At 40.5% G+C, this 20,737-nt stretch overlaps 1 protein-coding gene across 3 annotated transcripts in view; it reads left to right on the top strand.

Moving 5' to 3' along the window:
* The window catches only part of PLEKHG1 (pleckstrin homology and RhoGEF domain containing G1), a 137,307-nt gene that overhangs the window by 3,815 nt on the left and 112,755 nt on the right, over positions 1 to 20,737 (top strand). The window contains exon 1 of one of the 3 annotated variants that reach the window (XM_061378655.1): positions 11,028 to 11,106. The exons of 1 other annotated variant lie outside the window; for it this stretch is intronic. In XM_061378655.1, coding sequence (XP_061234639.1) covers positions 11,091 to 11,106 — 16 coding nt within the window. In that variant the 5' untranslated portion in view covers positions 11,028 to 11,090. Of the gene's footprint in view, positions 1 to 11,027; positions 11,107 to 20,737 lie in introns of those variants that run through there. One more of the 3 variants, XM_061378654.1, reaches the window with a different exon arrangement.

The raw sequence follows: 20,737 nt of genomic DNA, 5'->3' as shown, positions 1-20,737 counted from the left end.
GCACAGTATAGCGCACAAATATTTACCTAGAATATACAATAGAAGATTGAATAATGGCATATGAAAAAATGCAGTTCAGTAGTGCAATGTGTACTGAAGACATCTGAAGTAGTTGTGGTTGTATATGGCAGTCATGAGCTGGAATTTTTTGCTTGTGGGGGCAATGGAGATGCCTTACCACTACTCACTCTAAACAGCATTTTGCTTTTGTACTGTTAAGTGGGGAAAAATAATTGTTGCAGCCCTCAGGATAGTCTGGAGTGGCAGAAGGACTTGCAGAGGTGATGCTAAATGGTTAGTTTTGAGAACTTGCATTAACTGTGGTTACACAGTTCTAGTTTGAAGAACTAAAAATGAGGGAAAAAGTAAAGAAAGCATTATGCTTGTAAAGTTGGAACACAGAGAACATGGAACCTATAGTTTCACCACTCTTTCCCTTCCTCCCCTTTCACTCCCTCCTTTTTTTCTTAGGGGTGCTTTTCAAAGCATTTCTAATAGCTGCTTATTTAATAGTTGATTAAGCTGCTCATTCTGGGAGACTAACCGAAACTACCTAAAGTGTTGTGCTGCATCACCAATCCCAGACAGTGTCTTCCCTACCACAATAATGGCTCAGACTTCTCAGATTTGTGTGTTTGTGTGATGATTTTGTTAACTGTTAATCTTGTGATATTTTTCAGCTCCTTTCATTTTTAAGGCTATTAAAGTAATAATTTCCTGCTCTTCCTGTAACTGTAATGCACATAAACTTCTTTTTTGAAGGAAGAGCTGAGATTCCCATGATATGTCATGGCTCCAAGACCTGGGGCTTTGGAAAAGCATCACGCGTCAGAGTGAGTGGGTGCAATCGCAGAAACAAGGGGGCAACAGGAACAAAGTGAGCAAAGAGGCTGTGTCAGTCTTAGGCATATCATCAGTGTAGTGGTGGATTGGAAGTGATTTGAAATATGGGAGTCTTTTATATACGTGGCTATGAATACGAGAGATGAATGTGAACTGATTAAATAATAAAGTACCAGCAAAGCCTATTTGTGCTAATTCAATTTCCAAATGCTATTTTGTAGTGTTAAAAGTTTTTCAGATCACTTTAAGGATCTAAATAGTGTTTTTAGTTGTGGGTGTTGTATCAGATAAGTTTGTCTAGTCTAATTCACTGAAAGTCAAGTTTATATGAACTTGGTCTTAATTATGTTTAAGTGCAAATTTGATTACAAGTGGAGGAAAAGAAAGGGGCCTATTCAGGGTGGACTGGGGAAGGAAATGAAGGAAAAGCTACTGATACTTACTGAGGAAGCCTGAAAGAAGCAGCTGTCCAAGCAAAAACACGAGCTGCTTAAAACCACTGTCAGCTGCTGACAGGGGTGCCTTCTGAAGGACCTGAATATGGGGTATGCACTGCCTGTGTTCTTGCTGATCATGATGCAGAGCATTGATGTGAAAATATAGAGCAAGATGTTGACTTAAAAAATTATCTACAAGAGAGATTTGATGCATTTGATTTGTTTTCTTTCTTCCTTCCATTCTCAGCATGAGCTCTGCTCTACTTGTCCTGTTTCCTAGTCCTCTATGGGACCATGGGTGGTTATTCTATTGGAAATTGCAGGTGTTTTATAAGTGTAGTGAACAGGTATAACTTGGGCCGGCAGCTGTTTCCCATGCAAACTTGACTCTAGTAGTGCTAATTATCTTTGAATCCTGTAAGTCTTCTTGCCTGCTCTGTCATTGAGGCTCCAAGTGGTGCCAAGCTTATTCCTGTTAAGTATGCGTTCTGTAGAAACTTGCATGTGAGCCCTGCCCAGATGTTTTAAAACCTAATTTAATGAATGTTAACATTGAACTATTTGAACATTCATATCCATTCAGACATTTCAAGATCATGCCCCAGGTGTTTGTATCATGCAGCTGATATTTTGTGCTGATTGGATGAATGCGTCCTCTCACTGGAAGTACTGAGCCAGAGGTAAAAAGGGTGTTGTGGGAACAGTGGATCACCTGCTCAGTTGCCTACTCAGAGCTGTTCTAGATAAAACCTTGATGCCTAGGCTGAGGAAATAGAAGGCTGTTTGGATTGCTTTAAGGAGCACCGTCAGGGACAGTGAAATAGTCAGCTTCCTTTCATGGTCACATTGACATCTTTCAGCATTGTCATCTGGGTGGAGGCTTCAAGGTCAGCTTCTAAGTTTAATCAGCCTGCATGAGCAGTCTCTATCTCCTAGCCATAATGCATAGGCTCTAGTGCTTGTACTTTCTCCCATACTTTTGCTTGTGTTAGGTGGAGTTATCTGTAAACACAGACAAATTTTCCTCACTAGCCTCCTGTAAACTCTTCTTTGTTAAAATATTTACCAGTTGTTTCCCCCCCTGCATGTCCCCTAAGATTAGATAGTCTGCTGCAGCTTTGTTGTGATTTCTACATTCCAGTATCAACTTGCTGTATTCCTTTTTTTTCCTTTTTTTTTTTTCTCTCTCTCTGTGTATTTGTGTGCCGTTCCCAAGTGAGTCCAGCTCATAGTTGAGGTCACAATGCATTTCAGAAGTACACTGGCAGAACTACTTGCTTTCTGCTACTTCCACTGATTTGTGGTACTTCAATCTAAAGTAACATAGAACCATAGAATAGTTAGGGTTGAAAAGGACCTTGAGGTCATCTAGTTCCAACCCCTGCCATGGGCAGGGGCACCTTAACTAAACCATGTCACCCAAGGCTCTGTCCAACCTGGTCTTGAACACTGCCAGTGATGGAGCATCCTTTGAGTCCTTGATACTTGATATGAAGGAAAAATTATAGTTCATTCTTTGTAAGGAATTTTGAAAATAGATGCGTGAAAATAACTACTTACTATGCAAATCTGTAATCTTCTTTATCACTTCAGTATGCACAAACCTTTCCACTTGCTGTTTAAACTGCAACCAAGTTAATATCAGTAGAAACATCATTTTAGCTTGCAAGCAGATTTGGTGCTGCTGAGATTAGCATGCTTCACACTGAAGTGTTTGTGAAGCTTTGACACTGTATACTTTCCAATTCCTTCTCATTATCCTGATGACATACCTTATGTGGTTGCTCAAAGAGCTGTCATGCTTTAGTGTCTGAGTGATGTCATCAGAGACTTCAGCCTGTTGCAGAAACACTAATTTCTCTGAAGAATCAGCAGTCTTGGGCTATTTGAATAGTAGACGAAGATGTATTCAACAATGATTCATTATTGAATTTGGAGAGACATCTTTCCTTCCTTCATACACTGCCAGCGTATGAAGTCTGTAATCTCTCCTTTCCATCAGCTTTCTCTGGTAATTGTCAGCCTCTGTCATGCAAGGTGAGTCTGAAGTCTTCTCTGATTTGATCCATCTTGGTTATTTTGTGTTCTTGCTGCCTTGAGGAGGTTGCTGTCTCTGTCCTGCGGACAGAGAGGTCCACATCCCACACTCCATTCTGGATGTGGCATTTTACAATCCTTGCCTTGTTAGGTTGGTTATGCTATGAAGTCTCTTTGTCTTGTGGTAGGAGGGTAGCATTTCTAGTATCTCGTTCTCCTGAGCTTGAACTCATTTAACCTGTGATTTTTTCCCAGATTTCCCAGAAAAAGCTATTAACTTATCTTCTGAACATCTGCCTACATCACCAAGTATCAGGCACAGTGTAGGCTTTTTAGTAAGCCACTGCAGAATCTTGTGATCTGTTATTAAATGAAAGACAGTAACAATTCCTGAGGGCATCAATAACCTTTCAGTCTCCAAGGTTTCTTTCTGATTTATAAGGCAATACTTCTGTTTCTCCATTGCTTGAGATGACATTGTTCTTAAACTGGTTTCAGAGATGTCTGTATGCTTAGGAGAGTCAGTGCCTAGCAAATGTTTTAGTTGAAAAGGATCAGGCTTTCTGCAGACCTTCTCTTTAGGAATCGCTTTCCTCTTCCATAAAGTCTGCCAGTGGGAAATGCAGAATAGAGCATCAGGAAAACCCTGATATTCTTTCTGTGTGAAGGACAGAGTGGTTTGCCAAGGCATGAGCCATGTTGAGCAGAGTTTAAGAGCTGATCTCCTGCTGGGTGGCTCAGCCTGGTGATGTCTACTACTGCAGCTTGCCCTTTGCCACTTTATCTGCAGTGTCACTCTCTTCTGGTAGTGTGGCCTGTTACTGACACAGCCATGCTCCCCCGCTCATGGCTGTACATGCCGAGAACATCCCTTGAGTTCCTTAGTCCCACAGCTAAGCCATCCTTCTGCTCTTGTGCACAGCACAGATCCGAAAGAAACCATATTGAAGAAGTTCTTCTTGTAACTGCAGCAGAAAGTCCTGCCAGTAAACCACTCCTACTGTCAAATGCACCCAACTGACTCGACTCCTGTACCCCTGAGACCCTTACAAAGTGGTTGATTCACTCGAAGTGCAGCATAAGCACTGACTGATTCCCACAAGGTCAAAGCAAAGCCGAATAGGCATTTTTCTTCTGCTCTTCATTGGTGATGCTTTGATGTGACGGGATCTATGATATGCACATGTTGAGTATGGAGGAGAAGGAATTTCTTCCACACACCACTGCATGCTGTTTGGATAGGACAGGATTTGTGTCTGCTTTTCAAGAAAGAATTCTGGAAAAACAATCCCAACTGTGGTTTGCTGCCTTAAGAAGAAAAGCTGGTCGTCAGCCTCTGGCAGTGAAGGTTTGTTGCTTTCTAGTCTCTTTCACCTCTAGAGAGCAGTGCTTCTGTACCTACCTGACAAATTGGTCTGCCCACCTTGGCTGCGTGCATCATGCAGCTATTCAAGCTTCCAGGGGGATATGGGTGCCAGGCTATCTGAATGCCTCTTCATTGCCTCTGTCTTGTAGTGATGAGGAATCTGCCTACTCTATGGTCATCTTTTTCCTTCTGCTCTTTTTTTTCAATGCCTGTGCTGCATGAAGAGCCCTTTTGTTCTTAATGGAAGATTGGTGATGCCCATCTTCTGACAATTTCATAAGAATGTACTGGGTTGGTTTCTGTTACTTGTTACTTGTAAATGTTGAGTCATATCAGGAGGTGATTTGTTCTGGTACGTGGGTCAGAGTTACTTGTCTACGCCCATACTTGCCCAACACTGACTTCTTTCCTGGGGACAGTTCGAGGTCATACCAGGGATGGTTTGGAAGAGTTCAGGCTATGATTCACTCTTAGCTGTTGACCTTCTCATGCAACTCAGCCTTTGTGTTGTTCACTGCTGTGAATGGGTAGAGTGAAGGAAATTCTAGAAATGCTGCATGTACCTAGCCCATGAAATTAGCATAATATGTTTGGGAAAGTGATCAGCTGATTGCATATGGAATAAATCCGTTTCCTTGGAATGTGGCACATCTGTCCGTTCATCCCATTACATCGTGGAATGAGAAGGTGCTGCAATATGTGTCCTTCCCTTGATGCTTTAATGGGCAAGCTGCTTTCAGAGAATCATACAATTATAGAATAGTTAGGGTTGGAAAGGACCTTCAGATCAAGTTCCAATCCCCCTGCCATGGGCAGGGACACCTCACACTAAGCCATATAACCCAAGGCCTCGTCCAACCTGGCCTTGAACACTGCCAGGGATGGAGCATTCACAACCTCCCTGGGCAACCTATTCCAGTGCCTCACCACCCTAACAGGGAAGAATTTCCTCCTTATATCCAATCTAAACTTCCCCTATTTAAATTTTAACCCATTACCCCTTGTCCTATCACTACAGTCCCTAATGAAGAGTCCATCCCCAGCATCCCTATAGGACCCCTTCAGATACTGGAAGGCTGCTCTGAGGTCTCCATGCAGCCTTCTCTTCTCCAGGCTGAACAGCCCCAACTTTCTCAGCCTATCTTCATACAGAGGAGCTCCAGTCCCCTGATCATTCTCGTGGCCCTCCTCTGGACTTGTTCCAACAGTTCCATGTCCGTTTTATGTTGAGGACACCAGAACTGCACACAATACTCCAGATGAGGTCTCACGAGAGCAGAATAAAGGGGCAGGATGACCTCCTTCGACCTGCTGGTCACGCTCCTTTTGATGCAGCCCAAGATACGGTTGGCTTTCTGGGCTGCAAGCGCACACTGCAGCCGGCTCATGTTCATTTTCTCATCGACCAGCACCCCCAAGTCCTTCTCTGCAGGGCTGCTCTGAATCTCTTCTCTGCCCAGCCTGTAGCTGTGCCTGGGATTGCTCCGACCCAGGTGTAGGACCTTGCACTTGGCATGGTTAAACTTCATGAAGTTGGCATCAGCCCACCTCACAAGCATGTCAAGGTCCCTCTGGATGGCATTCCTTCCCTCCAGCGTATCAACCGAACCACACAGCTTGGTGTCATTGGCAAACTTGCTGAGGGCACACTCAATCCCACTGTCCATGTCAGCGACAAAGATGTTGAACAAGACCGGTCCCAACACCGATCCCTGAGGGACACCACTCGTTACTGGCCTCCAGCCGGACATTGAGCCATTGACCACAACTCTTTGTGTGTGCCATCCAGCCAGTTCTTTATCCACCGAGTGGTCCATCCATCAAATTGATGTCTCTCCAATTTAGAGACAAGGATGTTGTGTGGGACAGTGTCGAACGCTTTACACAAATCCAGGTAGATGACATCAACTGCTCTACCCCTGTCCATCAGTTCTGTAGCCCCATCATAGAAGGCCACCAAATTGGTCAGGCAGGATTTCCCCTTGGTGAAGCCATGCTGGCTGTCACCAAGCACCTTGTTGTTTTTCATGTGCCTTAGCATGCCTTCCAGGAGAATCTGCTCCAAGATTTTGCCAGGCACAGAGGTGAGACTGACTGGTCTGTAATTCCCTGGGTCATCCATTTTCCCCTTCTTGAAAATGGGGGTTATATTTCCCTTTTTCCAGTCATCGGGAACTTCATCTGACTGCCATGATTTTTCAAATATGATGGCCAGCGGCTTAGCGATTTCATTCGCCAGCTCCTTCAGGACCCGCGGATGGATTTCATCAGGGCCCATGGACTTGTGCACATTCAGATTTTTAAGATGGTCTCGAACCAATTCCTCTCCTACAGTGGGCCCAAGGTCTTCATTCTCACAGTCCCTGCGTCTGCCTTCCAAGACTTGGGTGGTGCGGTCAGAGCCTTTGCCAGTGAAGACCGAGGCAAAGAAGTCATTCAGAACCTCAGCCTTCTCCAAATCCTGTGTAGCTAGTTCACCCGAGAGCTTCCTGAGGGGGCCTACATTCTCCCTAATCTGTTTTTTATTTGCTATGTACCTGTAGAATCCCTTCCTGTTATCCTTAACATCCCTAGCCAAGTTTAATTTTAACTGGGCCTTAGCTTTCCTAACCTAGTCCCTAGCTTCCCGGACAACATCCCTGTACTCTTCCCAGGCCGCCTGTCCTTGATTCCACTTTCTATAAAACTCTTTTTTCATTTGAATTTTCCTCAGCAGCTCCTTATCCATCCAAGGGGGTCTCCTGGCCCTCCTGCTGCACTTCCTTCTGGTTGGGATGCAACACTCCTGAGCTTGTAGCAGGTGATCCTTGAAGACCAACCAAGAGTCTTGGGCCCCCCTGCCCTCTAGGGCTATATCCCACAGAACCTTACTAAGCAGGTTCCTGAAGAGGCCAAAGTCTGCTCTCTTGAAGTCTAGGGCAGTGAGCTTGCTGCACGCTCTTCTCACTGTCCTGAGGATCTCAAACTCAAGCATCTCGTAGTTGCTGCATCCAAGACTGCCCTGGAGCATCACATTTCCAACAAGCCCTTCCCTGTTGGTGAGCTCGAGGTCAAGCATGGCACCTCTCCTTGTCAGTTCCTCTATTACTTGCATGAGGAAGTTGTCTTCCACACAATGAAGGAACCTCCTGGATTGCTTGCGCCGGGCCGTACCGTCATTCCAGCAGATGTCAGGGTGGTTGAAGTCACCCATGAGAACGAAGGCCTGTGAGCTTGAGGCTTTTCCTATCTGCCTATAGAGTGCTTCATCCACAGGTTTTCCTTGATCAGGCGATCTGTAACAGATTCCCCACAGTCATGTCTCCCATCACTGTTTTCCCTTTAACCCTGACCCACAAGCTCTCTGTTAACTGCTCACCCATCCCCAGACAGAGCTCGATACTCTCCAGCCTATCCCTAACATAAAGGGCACCTCCCCCCTCCCACCTGCCAGTCCTGTCTAAAGACTCTAAAGAGTCTGTAACCTTCCATTCCAGCACTCCAGTCATAGGAGCCATCCCACCATGTTTCTGTGATGCCTGTAATATCATACCCCCGTAGACGTGCACACATCTCTAATTCCTCTTGTTTGTTACCCATGCTACAGGCATTTGTATAGAGGCCTGAAAAGTTGGGATATAAGTACTGGCACGTAACTCGGTAAAAATCACATCAAATAAATTCTTACTTTACATCACTGGTGATTAGACCTGCACAGTGGTTTGCCATCTTCCACATGGGAATTCTAAAAATAATTTTTCTCAGCTTTTCTTAGAGGATCAGTATGTGGAATTGTTTGGCAAGACTATTTGTTTTAAAATAATACTGTGCATGTTGTCACCATTTTATTATGTTAAATACACAATATGAGTTGGAAGGATGGAGTTGTCTGGATGCAAGATGTGATTTAGTATGGTTGGGCATCAGGTAAGAACAGGTATGACAGTATATTGATTACTCAATTTCTTTAAGTGGGCATGTGTATGTTTTCTTTGTGGTAGTGTTTCTAGTGCAAAAGTATGGGATGTTCTTATGTTAATTTTTTGAGAAATAAAGCATTTATTCAGATGAATTCGCTCAAAATTTCACAAGATGAAAAATAAATTTTCCTTACAGATTGTTCTGTTACATAACATGACGATACCAAGATCTGTAGTAAACCTTCTTGAAAAAGTCAAAGAAGGTTGATAGAAGAGTACCTTATAGTATCTAATAGCTGTACTTTGGTTGAATTGGATGTGGCTGAAGGACCCTGTCTGAAGTCATCAATCCCTTCGAAAGGCTGTTGTACCCTTGGGAAGTTAGCAAATACCTGTCAGCTTTAGGCCAATAATTTTACTCTGGAACTAAGAAGCTGTTATTGATGAAACTTAAATCAAACAAGAGTATCCCTATAAAAAGTTTTGGCTTCTTCAGTTTTGCCTGTTTTCCTGATTTTTTTGATTTATTTATATAGATAAATACACACATACATGTGTATGCATAGATACGTAAGTGTGTATATTTCAATGGTTTTGGTTGTGTTGCCAGTCTGTATCTTTCTAGGGTTCTTAAAGAAAAGCCTTTAGCAGTTGAAATGGAGTCCTTTGCCTCTGGAGGATTTGAGGCTGAGGAAACCTGCATGGACTACATGGGAAGTAGGATGGTAATTACAGCTCACTTTGTATTTCCATTTTGCTTAATTTACAAGCCAAGGTACAGTCAGGTGGTTCAGCATTTGAATGTTACAACTGTTACAGTCTAATCACAGGATCCTGGTAAAACTACTCATGTATTTCCTTCTTCAGATTCATAGCCGTATTAGTGGAGTCCATTCTATGTATTCAGTTACAAACAGAAAAAAACTAAATGCAGTAAATCGTTATTATAATTGTCACACATTGATACCAAAAGGGAAAAAACATAGTCTTTTGATCTGTGAAATTGCATTGTAGTGCTCGTTTATTACTTTCAATATAGCAACTGGAGGAAGAAGATGTATTGATTTTTCATAACCCCCCCTCCCCGATGCATCTCTCAGATGGAGTAGTTCCGTATTTAGAAAACATCTGTAGATGAACATTATGCCATATTAGCAAGATTGAATTGCTTGTATTACTGTTGAAACTGTAAGTGGACTGATATTTTTAAATGGATTTTTTAAATATTAAATTTTGCCTGTTTATGATTTGGTTCCCCTAGACCAAATTAACTTGAATGCTCAGCAGTGACTGTATTTATTCTGGCATAAGAACAAGCATGGGGCAGAGCTTCCTGGTCTCAAAAAAACTGGTGATGGTAAGAGGCCTCTGCAGAGTTCCCAGCCAGCTGAATGCTTGAGGTATTTTGCCATACAGGAAATCAATTGCAGCTGAATGTGCACTGTTTGCACTCCAAGTATATAAACAGGCCTTATGGTGATATTAAAAAAAGAAAAAATCCAGTCTTGCATTCAGTAGCTTCTTGGAAGTTCAGGGCAAGGAACATTTGATGCTTGATTTCTGTCAGTGGATTCTCCACTAACACTTTTAGCTGAGTCCCTAGCAGAGAAATAGCTAAGAAGGAGGAGTAAATTAATCTTAGTGTCCTCAAGAACAGGCAAATATAAAGCAATGGCTTAGAGAAATGAAAATGATAAAAAAGGTATTGTTCAATTCTTGCTTGATGTTCCAGTTGATGTTCTGAAGCTGGAAAGGGTTACAAATTTAACAAAGGCACTGAGTTCTTTCCCTCATTATATCAAGAATCTTTTGGGGTTTTTGGCTTCAAGATAAGTGAATAGATTTTTCTAGAAAAAGCTGCACCACACTTGTATCCAACTAGCTGCTTTTTGTGAAGTGGTAGAAGAAACAAGACAGATTTCAGAAAGTGACCCTTGGCTCAGATTTGCTTTAACAGCTAGAGATGTGTCCTGTTGCTCACCAGGAAAGTGAGGGCTCATTTGGATAGAGGTTTCCATGCACTAAAGTAATTAAGTTTAAAATCAGTGCTAATGATTTCCAGAAGGAGGATAGCCTGAAGCTTTCAGGGTTTAGAGCTTGAGAACCCAGCAGCACTTCCCTGCTCTGACACAGACAACATAACCACAAACAGCCTGATCCTGATTTTTAATGATATGTAGGTAGGCACTCGCAGAGGTGGTAAGACTCTTAATGGGATTTTCAGAATCACATTAGTGTCTAATTCCTATTCAAAATCTGACCCTCTAGCCTGTCTGAACCAGATTCAGCTTGTGCTACACTTTATGCAACTGCTCTTTAAGGCAGAATGGGTTGGCAGTACAAGGAGCGTGGCTCAGAGGCTATAGACTAGGGTGAGTGCAGCCCCCCAAGTGAGTTGTGCTCCTTTGTCTAATTCCATAGTTTCTACTCTTCCTTCAAAATGCCACCAATTCAACAAAGGAGAGGAAAAGTGACTCCATTTTGCCAAATTTAAGAGTGATTTAGTTGATGAGTGCTCTACCAGGTACAAATTTTTTAATTATTATTTTAAAGTTTTAATTTTTATTTATTAATTGTTAATAGGAAATGGTGTTCGTGCTTCTGGCTGAAGTGATTGCTGATTATTGCTGAAGTTCAGTGAACATACCCAAGTTAATCATGAGGCTGCTTAGGATGCAAATCCACAGGTCACCATACTGTATAGGCCTGAAATGTTGGCTAGGCAAGATAGTGGGTTTTCTCGATGTGCATGCTAGTGGGTTTTATGCTAATTAAATCAATTTTGGGGGGACCTAAGCAGGTAGGGGAGGTTATGTCTTCAGCTTTAGCACTGTTTCTGTAATGGAAGTTTTGATAAACGTCTGTAGCTTTTAGTTTTGTTGTTTGATTCCATTCTTCTTGGAAGCGGAAGAGCCACTTTCATGAAGAAACAAGGGTCTTTCCATGGGGCTTGGGCAATTTTGAACTTCTGTGGTCTCCTGTGTTTTCCTATGTTACTGTATGTCATTTTGAGAGGAAATTGATCTTTCATAGTTTGGGTTTGTTTTTTTTTAGGGTTTAGTTTTGTTTATGTACTGTTACTATCTGGAAGTCTTGGGGGACCTGGAAACCTGAAAGCATAGGAAAATCAGGTTTAGATGCCATGGAAATGTAACTTGATTGTAATAACTGATTTCACTCATTTGATTATCTGAAACAAGTTGACATTCCAGAAATCTCCACCGTAGGGCTGTTGGGAGATTCCACAGAAAATTTTAAAGAAGAAGAGGGTGTTAGACACGGTTCTTTTCTCCATCCTTTACTCCTCAGTCCTTGTGCCAACCCAGAGGAGCCTGAAGAAAGCGGACGTTCAGTGATGGGCTTTGTGGGTGGCAGCACAGACACTGCTTTGTGGAAAAACTCAGTGACTGATAAATAACCTACTTCACTCCTTCCCGTGCTAATGGTGAAACCAATGTAGCATGGGTTAGTTTAAAATAAAATGATTTTTGAAAGTGCATTATGTTAATTGCCACTCTGGCTTCTGTGACCTGCAGAGGTAATACTGATATGCTAGATTAGACCACTAATTGGTAATACTTATTATTTTACCCTACTGGTAGTGGGGCTTGTAAATAATTTTGTAGTATGTATTGATGATCCAGTTGTGTTTAAATGTTTACAAAATTTTAGGACAGTGGCAGCTTTGTGTCAGATCCAATGCTTTGAGATTGCATAGCTTTAATAGTTACACACTAGCAGAACTGTGTAACATTCACCTGAAACTTACATCTGACAAACATTAGCAAGGTCTTACTTTCCTTTGAATTTGAGGGAGAAGAGTCTCTGTAAGTAGGAAAGCACTTTGCAGAGACTGAGAGAGGAAAGACCAGAAATTCCTCTTCAGGATTTGCTAAGAATAGCAAGATTTGAATAAGGCTGCATGTTTTAACATGCATCAGAGGAAAAATAATTGGCATGACCTAAATTCAGGACACTAATTGTCTATGTTATTTGCTGATGTTTAATTGCTAGCAATTTTTTTGGTCCACCAATGTTGAGAGTTGTATATTCCTAAGTTCCACACAGCAAATCAGTTATTTAGCTGGAGACTTGTGCATATCCAAATGCATGTGGAGTATTTGCCTAGTGACCTTAAAAAGCGAACTATTTGCACAAACTCTCCCCTGCCCGTCTGATTTCCATTTAATTTCAAATGTGCTGCTTGGCCTTGGTTTTGAGTTGCAGTAATTTTAATGTGTTTTCATGATGAAGAGAAAAGCCAAACCAGACCATCCGACTTGAGTAACCTTTTTTATAATTGAAAGCTGAGATAACATGGCTTGTGCATGTGTCCTGAGAGGCAGAGGATTTCCTAAGACTCTCTGGGATCCATGGCAGACAAGCATTCACTGTGAAGTGCTTCAGAAAATTGTTGTATCAACAAAACTGGAGTGTGTATCAACTAACAGGATAAGGCATTCAAGGACTAGGTGAAGTACATTTAGTAAGGAATTAGTACCATGGGAAAAAGGAAGGAACCTAAAATATGAGGAGTGGTGTTCTGTAAAAACAGTAGCAGAACAGTTTGGACAGATGCAGCTTTGAGGAACGAATATAAAATCTGTACCAAATAACCACCAGTAATTTTGCCAAATTTGCTTAATGCGCCAGAATTAAATCTGGAGGTTCTAAGAATATTTTCATTCTGAAAAACTTTTGGGGGTGGTGCAGGAGACATTTTGTGAAATTTGCTTGTATTCTGCTATTAACCATTTGACTTCTATAACAATATTGTCTATTTTTAATTGTTTCAATAAGTTTGTGTTTAGAATATGCTAATCTTTGAAAAGAATGAAAATGGGCTTTGGCAGTTCTTACAATCATGCTGTGTTGTATCAGAGAAGAAAACATCGGATCAATATATTTTGTTCTAACAATTCAGGATGAGTTTTAATATGCAGCGTGTTTACACTGAAAGTCACTACACAAAAAAGAATTCCCCGAGCATCTGCACATCACTGAGTGCTTTGTTTAGGCCATGTCTTTCGTGGCACGAGGGCTTGCAAAGCTGTGTGGGGGTGGAGAAGAATGATGTGTGCCCACGTGTGAGCTTTTCTCTAAGTCGGTTCTATTTTTGGTGTGCAATGGAGCAGGGGTACAGGGCAGAAAGGGGTTCAGTTGCAATGTGAAGGCTTTTTAAAGCTTTTCTGTTGTGGAAAGCAGATACCAGGTTCTTAGAGCTGTTGCATTAGTATCCATGGGATATTTGGGTTTTAATTTATCATGTTAAATTAGGGCCTAATACCTTAATTAAAGCTAGCAACTTTTAATAAGTTTCCTCATAACCCTTTGTGTAGTCAGACTGAAACAGACATAATATAAAGTGCATCTCTAGGGTTTTCTGTTATTGGCAGTTTTATGAAAGCTGTTGTTCTAGTTCAGAGTGATGAAGCTGACCAATGAAGGTAATCTTTAACAGAAGGATCCAAGGATTTAACTAGACTTCTTAAAAGTATAAATCCAAATAACTTATGCCAGTGACATTTTGAAAGTCTAAGTACTTAGCACATTTAGACAAATGGTTTTATAGAAATTGTGAAAACTGTTTGGAAAAAAAAGCTTTGTTCATTTATAACAACTTTTCTAAATGCTGCTTCTCAGTTCATATGCTTGGGATTTTCCACTGTGAAAAACATTAAATGAATCGCCTGAAGAATTTAAGGAATAATATGATTAGGATTTTGTATAATCTGTCATTTATTTAAAAAGTGATTTATTTTTTAAACCTGTGTACCTTAAGGAACTGAATAAATATATTAAAAAGAAAAATAATCCCAGAATCCTCACTGACTTCATCTTCCCGCCCCCCATGCTTGCTGAGAGCAGTCGGCCTTTTCCCACTGCCATCTTCTATTGTTACGGTCAAATGACCAAGGAAAAGTGTATACTTCCTTTTGTGTCCAGTAGATACGGGTTCTTAATTGATGACTGCTGCTTTCCTTCTAACAGAAAGGAAATGAATGGGCAGTAGTGATTATAGCACATCTGTTGTTTTCTGCTGAGCATCCTGTACAGCAGTGAAACTGTCTTGAAGGCTACTTTTTTTTTCTATCCTGTTCAGGACTAGTTAATAAAGTGGGTATGGGTGACATGTGACAGTATTGTTCCTTTGTCACAGGTGTTGCCAGAGCAGAAAACAAGTTGCATGCTGGAATAGAAAGACTTGTTTATGTTTTTTTTTTTTTCCCAAATAAGTGTATTTTACACATGCACAGAACCCACACAACCAAAATCTCACAAAGACTTCTGGAATGGTTGAAGTTTTGATTTCATGTTGTAGGTAATGAGTGGTGTCTTTATATTATAGTCACTGCATTGTAGGTGTAACACTCCAAAATCACAGTGAAAACCAGTTCTTCTGGGGAAGAGGTGAAATGAAATAGCCCTCATACCAAAGACCCCAAAGCTTAGGCATTCACGCAGGTTTCATGGCAGTTTCTAGGGTGCAGTTTCTAAGTCTGTGATATCCTTGTCCATCTCCTGCTTGAACATCTTTTGCTTGATGTGTTGCAGCATAACTCCTGGGAGTGCTGAGGATCTGGCTGGGGAGTTCTGTGGTGTGCTTCTGCCCCCTGGGAGAGGGGGTAGGGATGAACCCAAGAGAATCTACTTACCTGGCTTTACAGACTTCAGAGAGTGAAATTTTGGGGTCAGATGAATGATGAAATATAGGAGAGGGTCTGGCTGAGAGAAGGGGACTTGAAGGTGAGGAACACAGATGACTGGGGAAATGATTGAGAGAGGCTGCTGAAGCATCTGGCTGAAGTAGGTGTTCGATAGCAGTGGAGTGTATCACAGCTGGTCCTCTGCAGCACAACAGCCACCATTTTTCCACATTTTTTTTTTCTTTCTGATTCCTGTATTCTAAAGAAGCAAGTGAAAATGGGATGTGCTCTGTGCAAACCAAGTGTGTCTTGGCAGGGAATCTTTTTGTTCTCTCTTGCCACACAAAGTGCTTTAAAAACAGTCAACTTCAAGAGCTATGTAAATCTGAATCCTTATCACTTCCTTTGTTGTCCTTTGTTAGTCATTTTTATTTTTATTTTATTTTATTGTGGCATTTTTTGTAAACAAGGTGCCAGTACTCTGCTTTTTGCACAGACTAAATATTTTGGTACTTAAACCCATAGTGCTTATATTGAGATTAGATGAAACTGGTTAAATAAAGTAAGCAACCTGTGAAGTGCTGCCACCTATCTTGGTGGTTTCTGATATGTGTCCGATAAAATTGGCAGGGTTTTTTCAGCCCTTTCTTGTCACTTGGTAGCCCAAGAGCTGCTCTTTCCCTGCCCTCTTAAGAAAGGATCTCTCTCACTTAGCTAAGGAGATATTGAGATGAACAACTTGATACCCATAAGATGCTGTTTAGCTGGAAGCTAAACAGGTTTTTCAAAATGTCTACTAGAGATGGGAAAAGCAAACAAGAATATACCGTGCTGTAGGTGAACATTGACATAGCTGAATAAAAAATTCATGATACCATAAATGGATTGTTCTGCAGTTAATGCCCTAGTGATGCATGGTGTTGGCAAAATGGGCATCAAAACTGTGACCCTTTCTTTGATCTGAATTTCACCTTCACTTCAAATTTTTAGACAACGTGGAGTAATCAACTACATAATTATCCAGCACAGATAAGGTTAAACTTCTGTAATTGCTGCTTTTCCCTGATCAGATCAAACTCCAGAAAATGTGAAAACAGGTGCCAGAAAACCTGTTTTAAATTTGGTGGTTTCCCCCCTTCTTTCTAGTGGTAAAGCTGCTCTTCTTTTGTGTGTGTAAGGGTAATTTAAGCAGCTGAATAATCCTTTTGCTTTCTGAGTGAGATACACAGAGACCCTGTTCATGCTTCCAAAGCCTTTTAAACATTTAGCATATCCCCATAGGATTTCAGGCTTATCTTACATCTGTTGGCAAGCATTGTGTTGTAGCTAAATATTAGTCATGGCACCAGCCAAGTAATACAGGAAAACCCCACAGAATCAGTTCAAATCTATTTGCTCAAGTCTTGGCAAATTCCTTTTTATGGATCTCTTAATGCATTATAGTAAGTTTTAAGAAAGAAAATAAACTGTTAATTTGATATTTTTGCAATTCTAAGTACTACATTGATGCACCTCTTGCATGACTCACATGAAACACTTGAATACCTATTTGACTTAATGTATTCAAATTGCTACAAAGAAGTTTGCTGAACTGTTTTTTTTACAGAAGCCTGGCTTTTGGAACAGATGTGACTTCTTTCATCCTGAGCTAAAGATGCAATACATGACATAGGGCAGGACTATAGATTGTTTTACATAATTTTGAAAGATGGCTCCTTGAATATTGGAGCTTTTATAATTATACACACAAACCAAAATCCTATTAAAAATACCTGTTCTGCTGAGGCAGGTATTAAAGCATGGTTCATAGTTGTTCAGTAAAAGAAACTTCAGTTAGATTTCAACCTCTAAAAGAAAGATTAACTACTGCTTTAATCACTATGGATATTGCTTTGAAGATACTAAACATCTGGCTTCCTTCTGGGAGAATTATGTTCTGCCCACTTGACCCTTTGTAAAAGTAAATATTTTTATTAGTTATGTTATGTAGGAATTTAAAAAAATATTTAATACATGAAAAAAAAAACAACACCAAAACTAACCCCAACCCGTCTACCCATCTTTGCATACTTAGCTTTGGTCACGTAAGTCCAGTACACCAAATGATGCTTTGTTCTTGATTTGTGAGTTTCTTCTGTAATTAAAATTTGTACTACTATGGAATTTGACAGGAGGCATGACTGTTATTTTACTTTCTTTCCTTGTTTTCCTTAAAAAAAAAAATAAAAAAATCTCTTTCTCCTTTGCTCCCTTGTAGCATCCCAAGTGTGTTTACAACCCCCACAGACATTTGAGCCCTGCTTTCCTTTAGCAGTGGCTGTAAACTGTACTTCAAGGGTAAATCCAGCCTGAACCATATCTGTTTACTACATAGAATCATAGAATAGTTTGGGTTGGAAGGGGCCTTCAGAGGTCATCTAGTCCAACCCCCCCTGCACTGAGCAGGGACATCTTCAACTAGGTCAGGCAGCCCAGAGCCACATGGAGGCTGGCCTTGAATGCCTCTGTAATTTAGATGTGTGAAGTTAGTTTGTCAACATAGCTGTATACTTTGTATTTGAGTCTTCTGTGCTCAACTGAAGGTTAAAGGCTGTTGGAAGTTTAGTTTTTAATCCTGTTTTCAAGGAGACTAGGAAAGACCTTTAAGTCATGGCTGTTATGTACGTTTCTTCCATGTGGAAGTACCCTCCCTACATACAGGTTTGAACACTGATGCTCCTTGGTTTGTACCAGTAGGAGGGTAAGCATGTATCTTTTAAAATATACAGTGTAACATTTTAAGTATGGAAAGGTGTTTGACTTTATGAAATACTGCACTTGGGGAATGATTTAAAAAGTGAAACCAGTTGGGAATTTTTCAGCCAAAATATTTTTGTTGGAATTTACTGAAAACAGAGCGTTCCACACAGTTTTCAATGAAATGATCAGCAAGAGAAGTTTCTGAGATACATGATTTTAAGAAAATATGGTTTAGTTCCATGGAAAAAGAGCAATACAATTAAAGTCTGAAGTGAATATTGTCTCTGGAAAGTTCTGTCTCTGTTTGGTTTTGGTTGTTGCGGTGGTTTTTATTTTTTATTTATTTTCATTAGGATTACGAATGTCAGCCATGACACAGCTCGAGTTATGCCAAATTATTCCCTCTTTTTGTTCCCATTTGATGTGTATTAAAACTTTTACTGATGTCTTATCAATGAAGTTGATCTACTCCAATTCTTACAAATCTGATTTGTCCTCTTTATTATTACTATTAGTCTAAATTGCATTGCTTAGGTAATGGGCACCAATAACTGCCTGTTTCTATTGGATACATCAGTGTTGAGGTTGTATTAATTTTCAGGGTGAAGTGAAACTTTTCAGAAGACTATGTGCCACTTTTAGTCTCAGAGTAAAGAGCTTTTGATCAAGGGGGTTGCAGGATAATTGAGGACACTTGTGCCGAATCTGTCTAGAATATAAACCAAAAATACAGAGTTTTCTGTGTTTATTTTGGGAATACGTACATAGTTTTAAGGTTGTCTCATACACCAATATTTATGAGAAATGACATTGAAGTGGACTTTAAGCAGCACATTCTAATTTAAAATGTTATTGTCTCTCTGAAGCACATCTGGTAGTACAAGATCTAAAGCTATTAATTTGGCCAGGACAATGAGTTCTTTATGAATTGGGGCTAGCCCCTTGAAATGAGTTTGCTACTGAATTAATGATGATGGAGGGTGGGGAGTTTGGAGTAATGGCCATCTGCTGGGTTGTTAATGTCCAGCAGCCTTCAGGAGACACAGCCATGCCTGCGGTAGCGTGCTTGTACTAACCTTAATATCTGTATTGTGACTAAGCATAGAACAAGAAATGAAAGCTGGTTGAAAATATAAAATGCATGTAATTTTGTGTGTGTGTGTGTGTGTGTGTGTATGTGAGGACCATCTTCCAGAGGTGGAAGTCTGCTGCTTGTCCAGTGGAGTGGGAATGCTCTGCACAAACAAATTTAAAAAATCACTACCAACTAAACTTACCATTCAATGTTGTTATCTGTTTTCCATACCTGAGAACAGCTTTGATTCAATTCTCACACCTCACAAAAGAGACGATAGGCAAAAACCCTAAATGCTTTTCACTCTGGGGACTGGAGGAGCCACACACAAGTGCCATTGTGCTTCATCTGCTGTGGTGCAACAGGGCATGTGAGAGAATCGGATGAGTCCACAGCTCATTGTCCCTCTTGCTATTCATTCCATGTACCTAGGTTGTAACCCAAGATGTAGTTTAGATACCTGAAACAATAATTCTCCTAAAGCTGTTTTACAACCTTTCAACACTGAAAGTAAGGTGTATGTTTCTTGATATTGTCAAATCATAGTTTGTCTTATCTGTACCTTTATCAGATGCAAGGATATTGATACTTGTGTACATTCTGTGGTGTAAATAACTATAAATGACGGAGGCATGAAATCCAGCTGCATGAGCCTACTTGCTTGGATATTGGTTCTCAAGACGAGGGACACAAGTCTGCTGCATGATTGCTGGAAGTCAGATTAGTAGCTGGGCATTTCCTTAAAATGAATTGTCAGTACAGATATATGAATTCTCTCTCTGAACTTCATTTCATGTGTGTGGAAAGCATAATGTAAACATACTTTTATTTATAAATATGCATAACACAAGTATTTTAATATCTCTATAGTATTGTACTTCCTGATGTTGATCTATATCACTAAAAGTAAGCAAATCATTTTGCCTTGATTCTTATACGTTAATCTAGGATTGCAAAGACTGCTCATGGTAGATGCCTTGAAGATGCCAGTGTCCATGGTCTTTTGCTATGATAGGATGAATGAAAGGGTTAAAGGCTTTCAAAATGTATTTCAAAGTGTCAGTACTTAATTCATGCTGTTTGGAATAGGGTTTTCACTGCAGTCTACAATAGCAGGCTCACACTTATTCCAAAGCAGAGCACAGTCCCCCTGGGGCATGGGCACAAGCAGCCCAGAGGAAAAGTGGGATGTAAAACACTGCTCGATAATCAGGCACTGTGGAACCCGTGTGCCATCTCCTTCCAGTTCTGAATCTGTAGGGCATTTTAGTGTTCTTTCTCATACATGTTCTTCATTTTAGTTAAAAGGTTGAAAGCCTTTATTGCGCTTGGTGTTTTATAATCTTGCCCAATAAGCACTCTGCTGCATCAGTTAAAGTAGATCTTTGATAGAATACTTGCATGGCAGAAAAAGCGAAACTGCAATAAAAGCCCACAAAACATGCATGTGGTTGAAGCGGACTTTACTGTTTCAGTTTTAATACATGCTTAAATTGGAAAAGGAAAATTATGGTTTTGTAATTACTTCTCTGAAAAGTGGAGCAGTTCACTTACTTCCTTAGAGAAATATGCTGAATCTTCAGCTTCAGAGATATGAAGCTGGTAGTTACAGGTAATCTGTTTTAACTAGTAATTTTTATAACAAATGAATTTAATAGATGAGTTTGTAAATTTTGCTGGCAGCTAACTTTGGA

This window comes from Neopsephotus bourkii, unplaced genomic scaffold (genome assembly GCF_033783945.1).
Source record: "Neopsephotus bourkii isolate Nb327-2 ecotype Australia unplaced genomic scaffold, CSIRO-AGI_Nbou_v1 NB_1767, whole genome shotgun sequence".
NCBI classification, from domain to species: Eukaryota; Metazoa; Chordata; class Aves; order Psittaciformes; family Psittacidae; genus Neopsephotus; species Neopsephotus bourkii.
The sequence above is the reverse complement of the archived record's forward strand: the minus strand, read 5'-3'. Positions and strand labels throughout refer to the sequence as shown.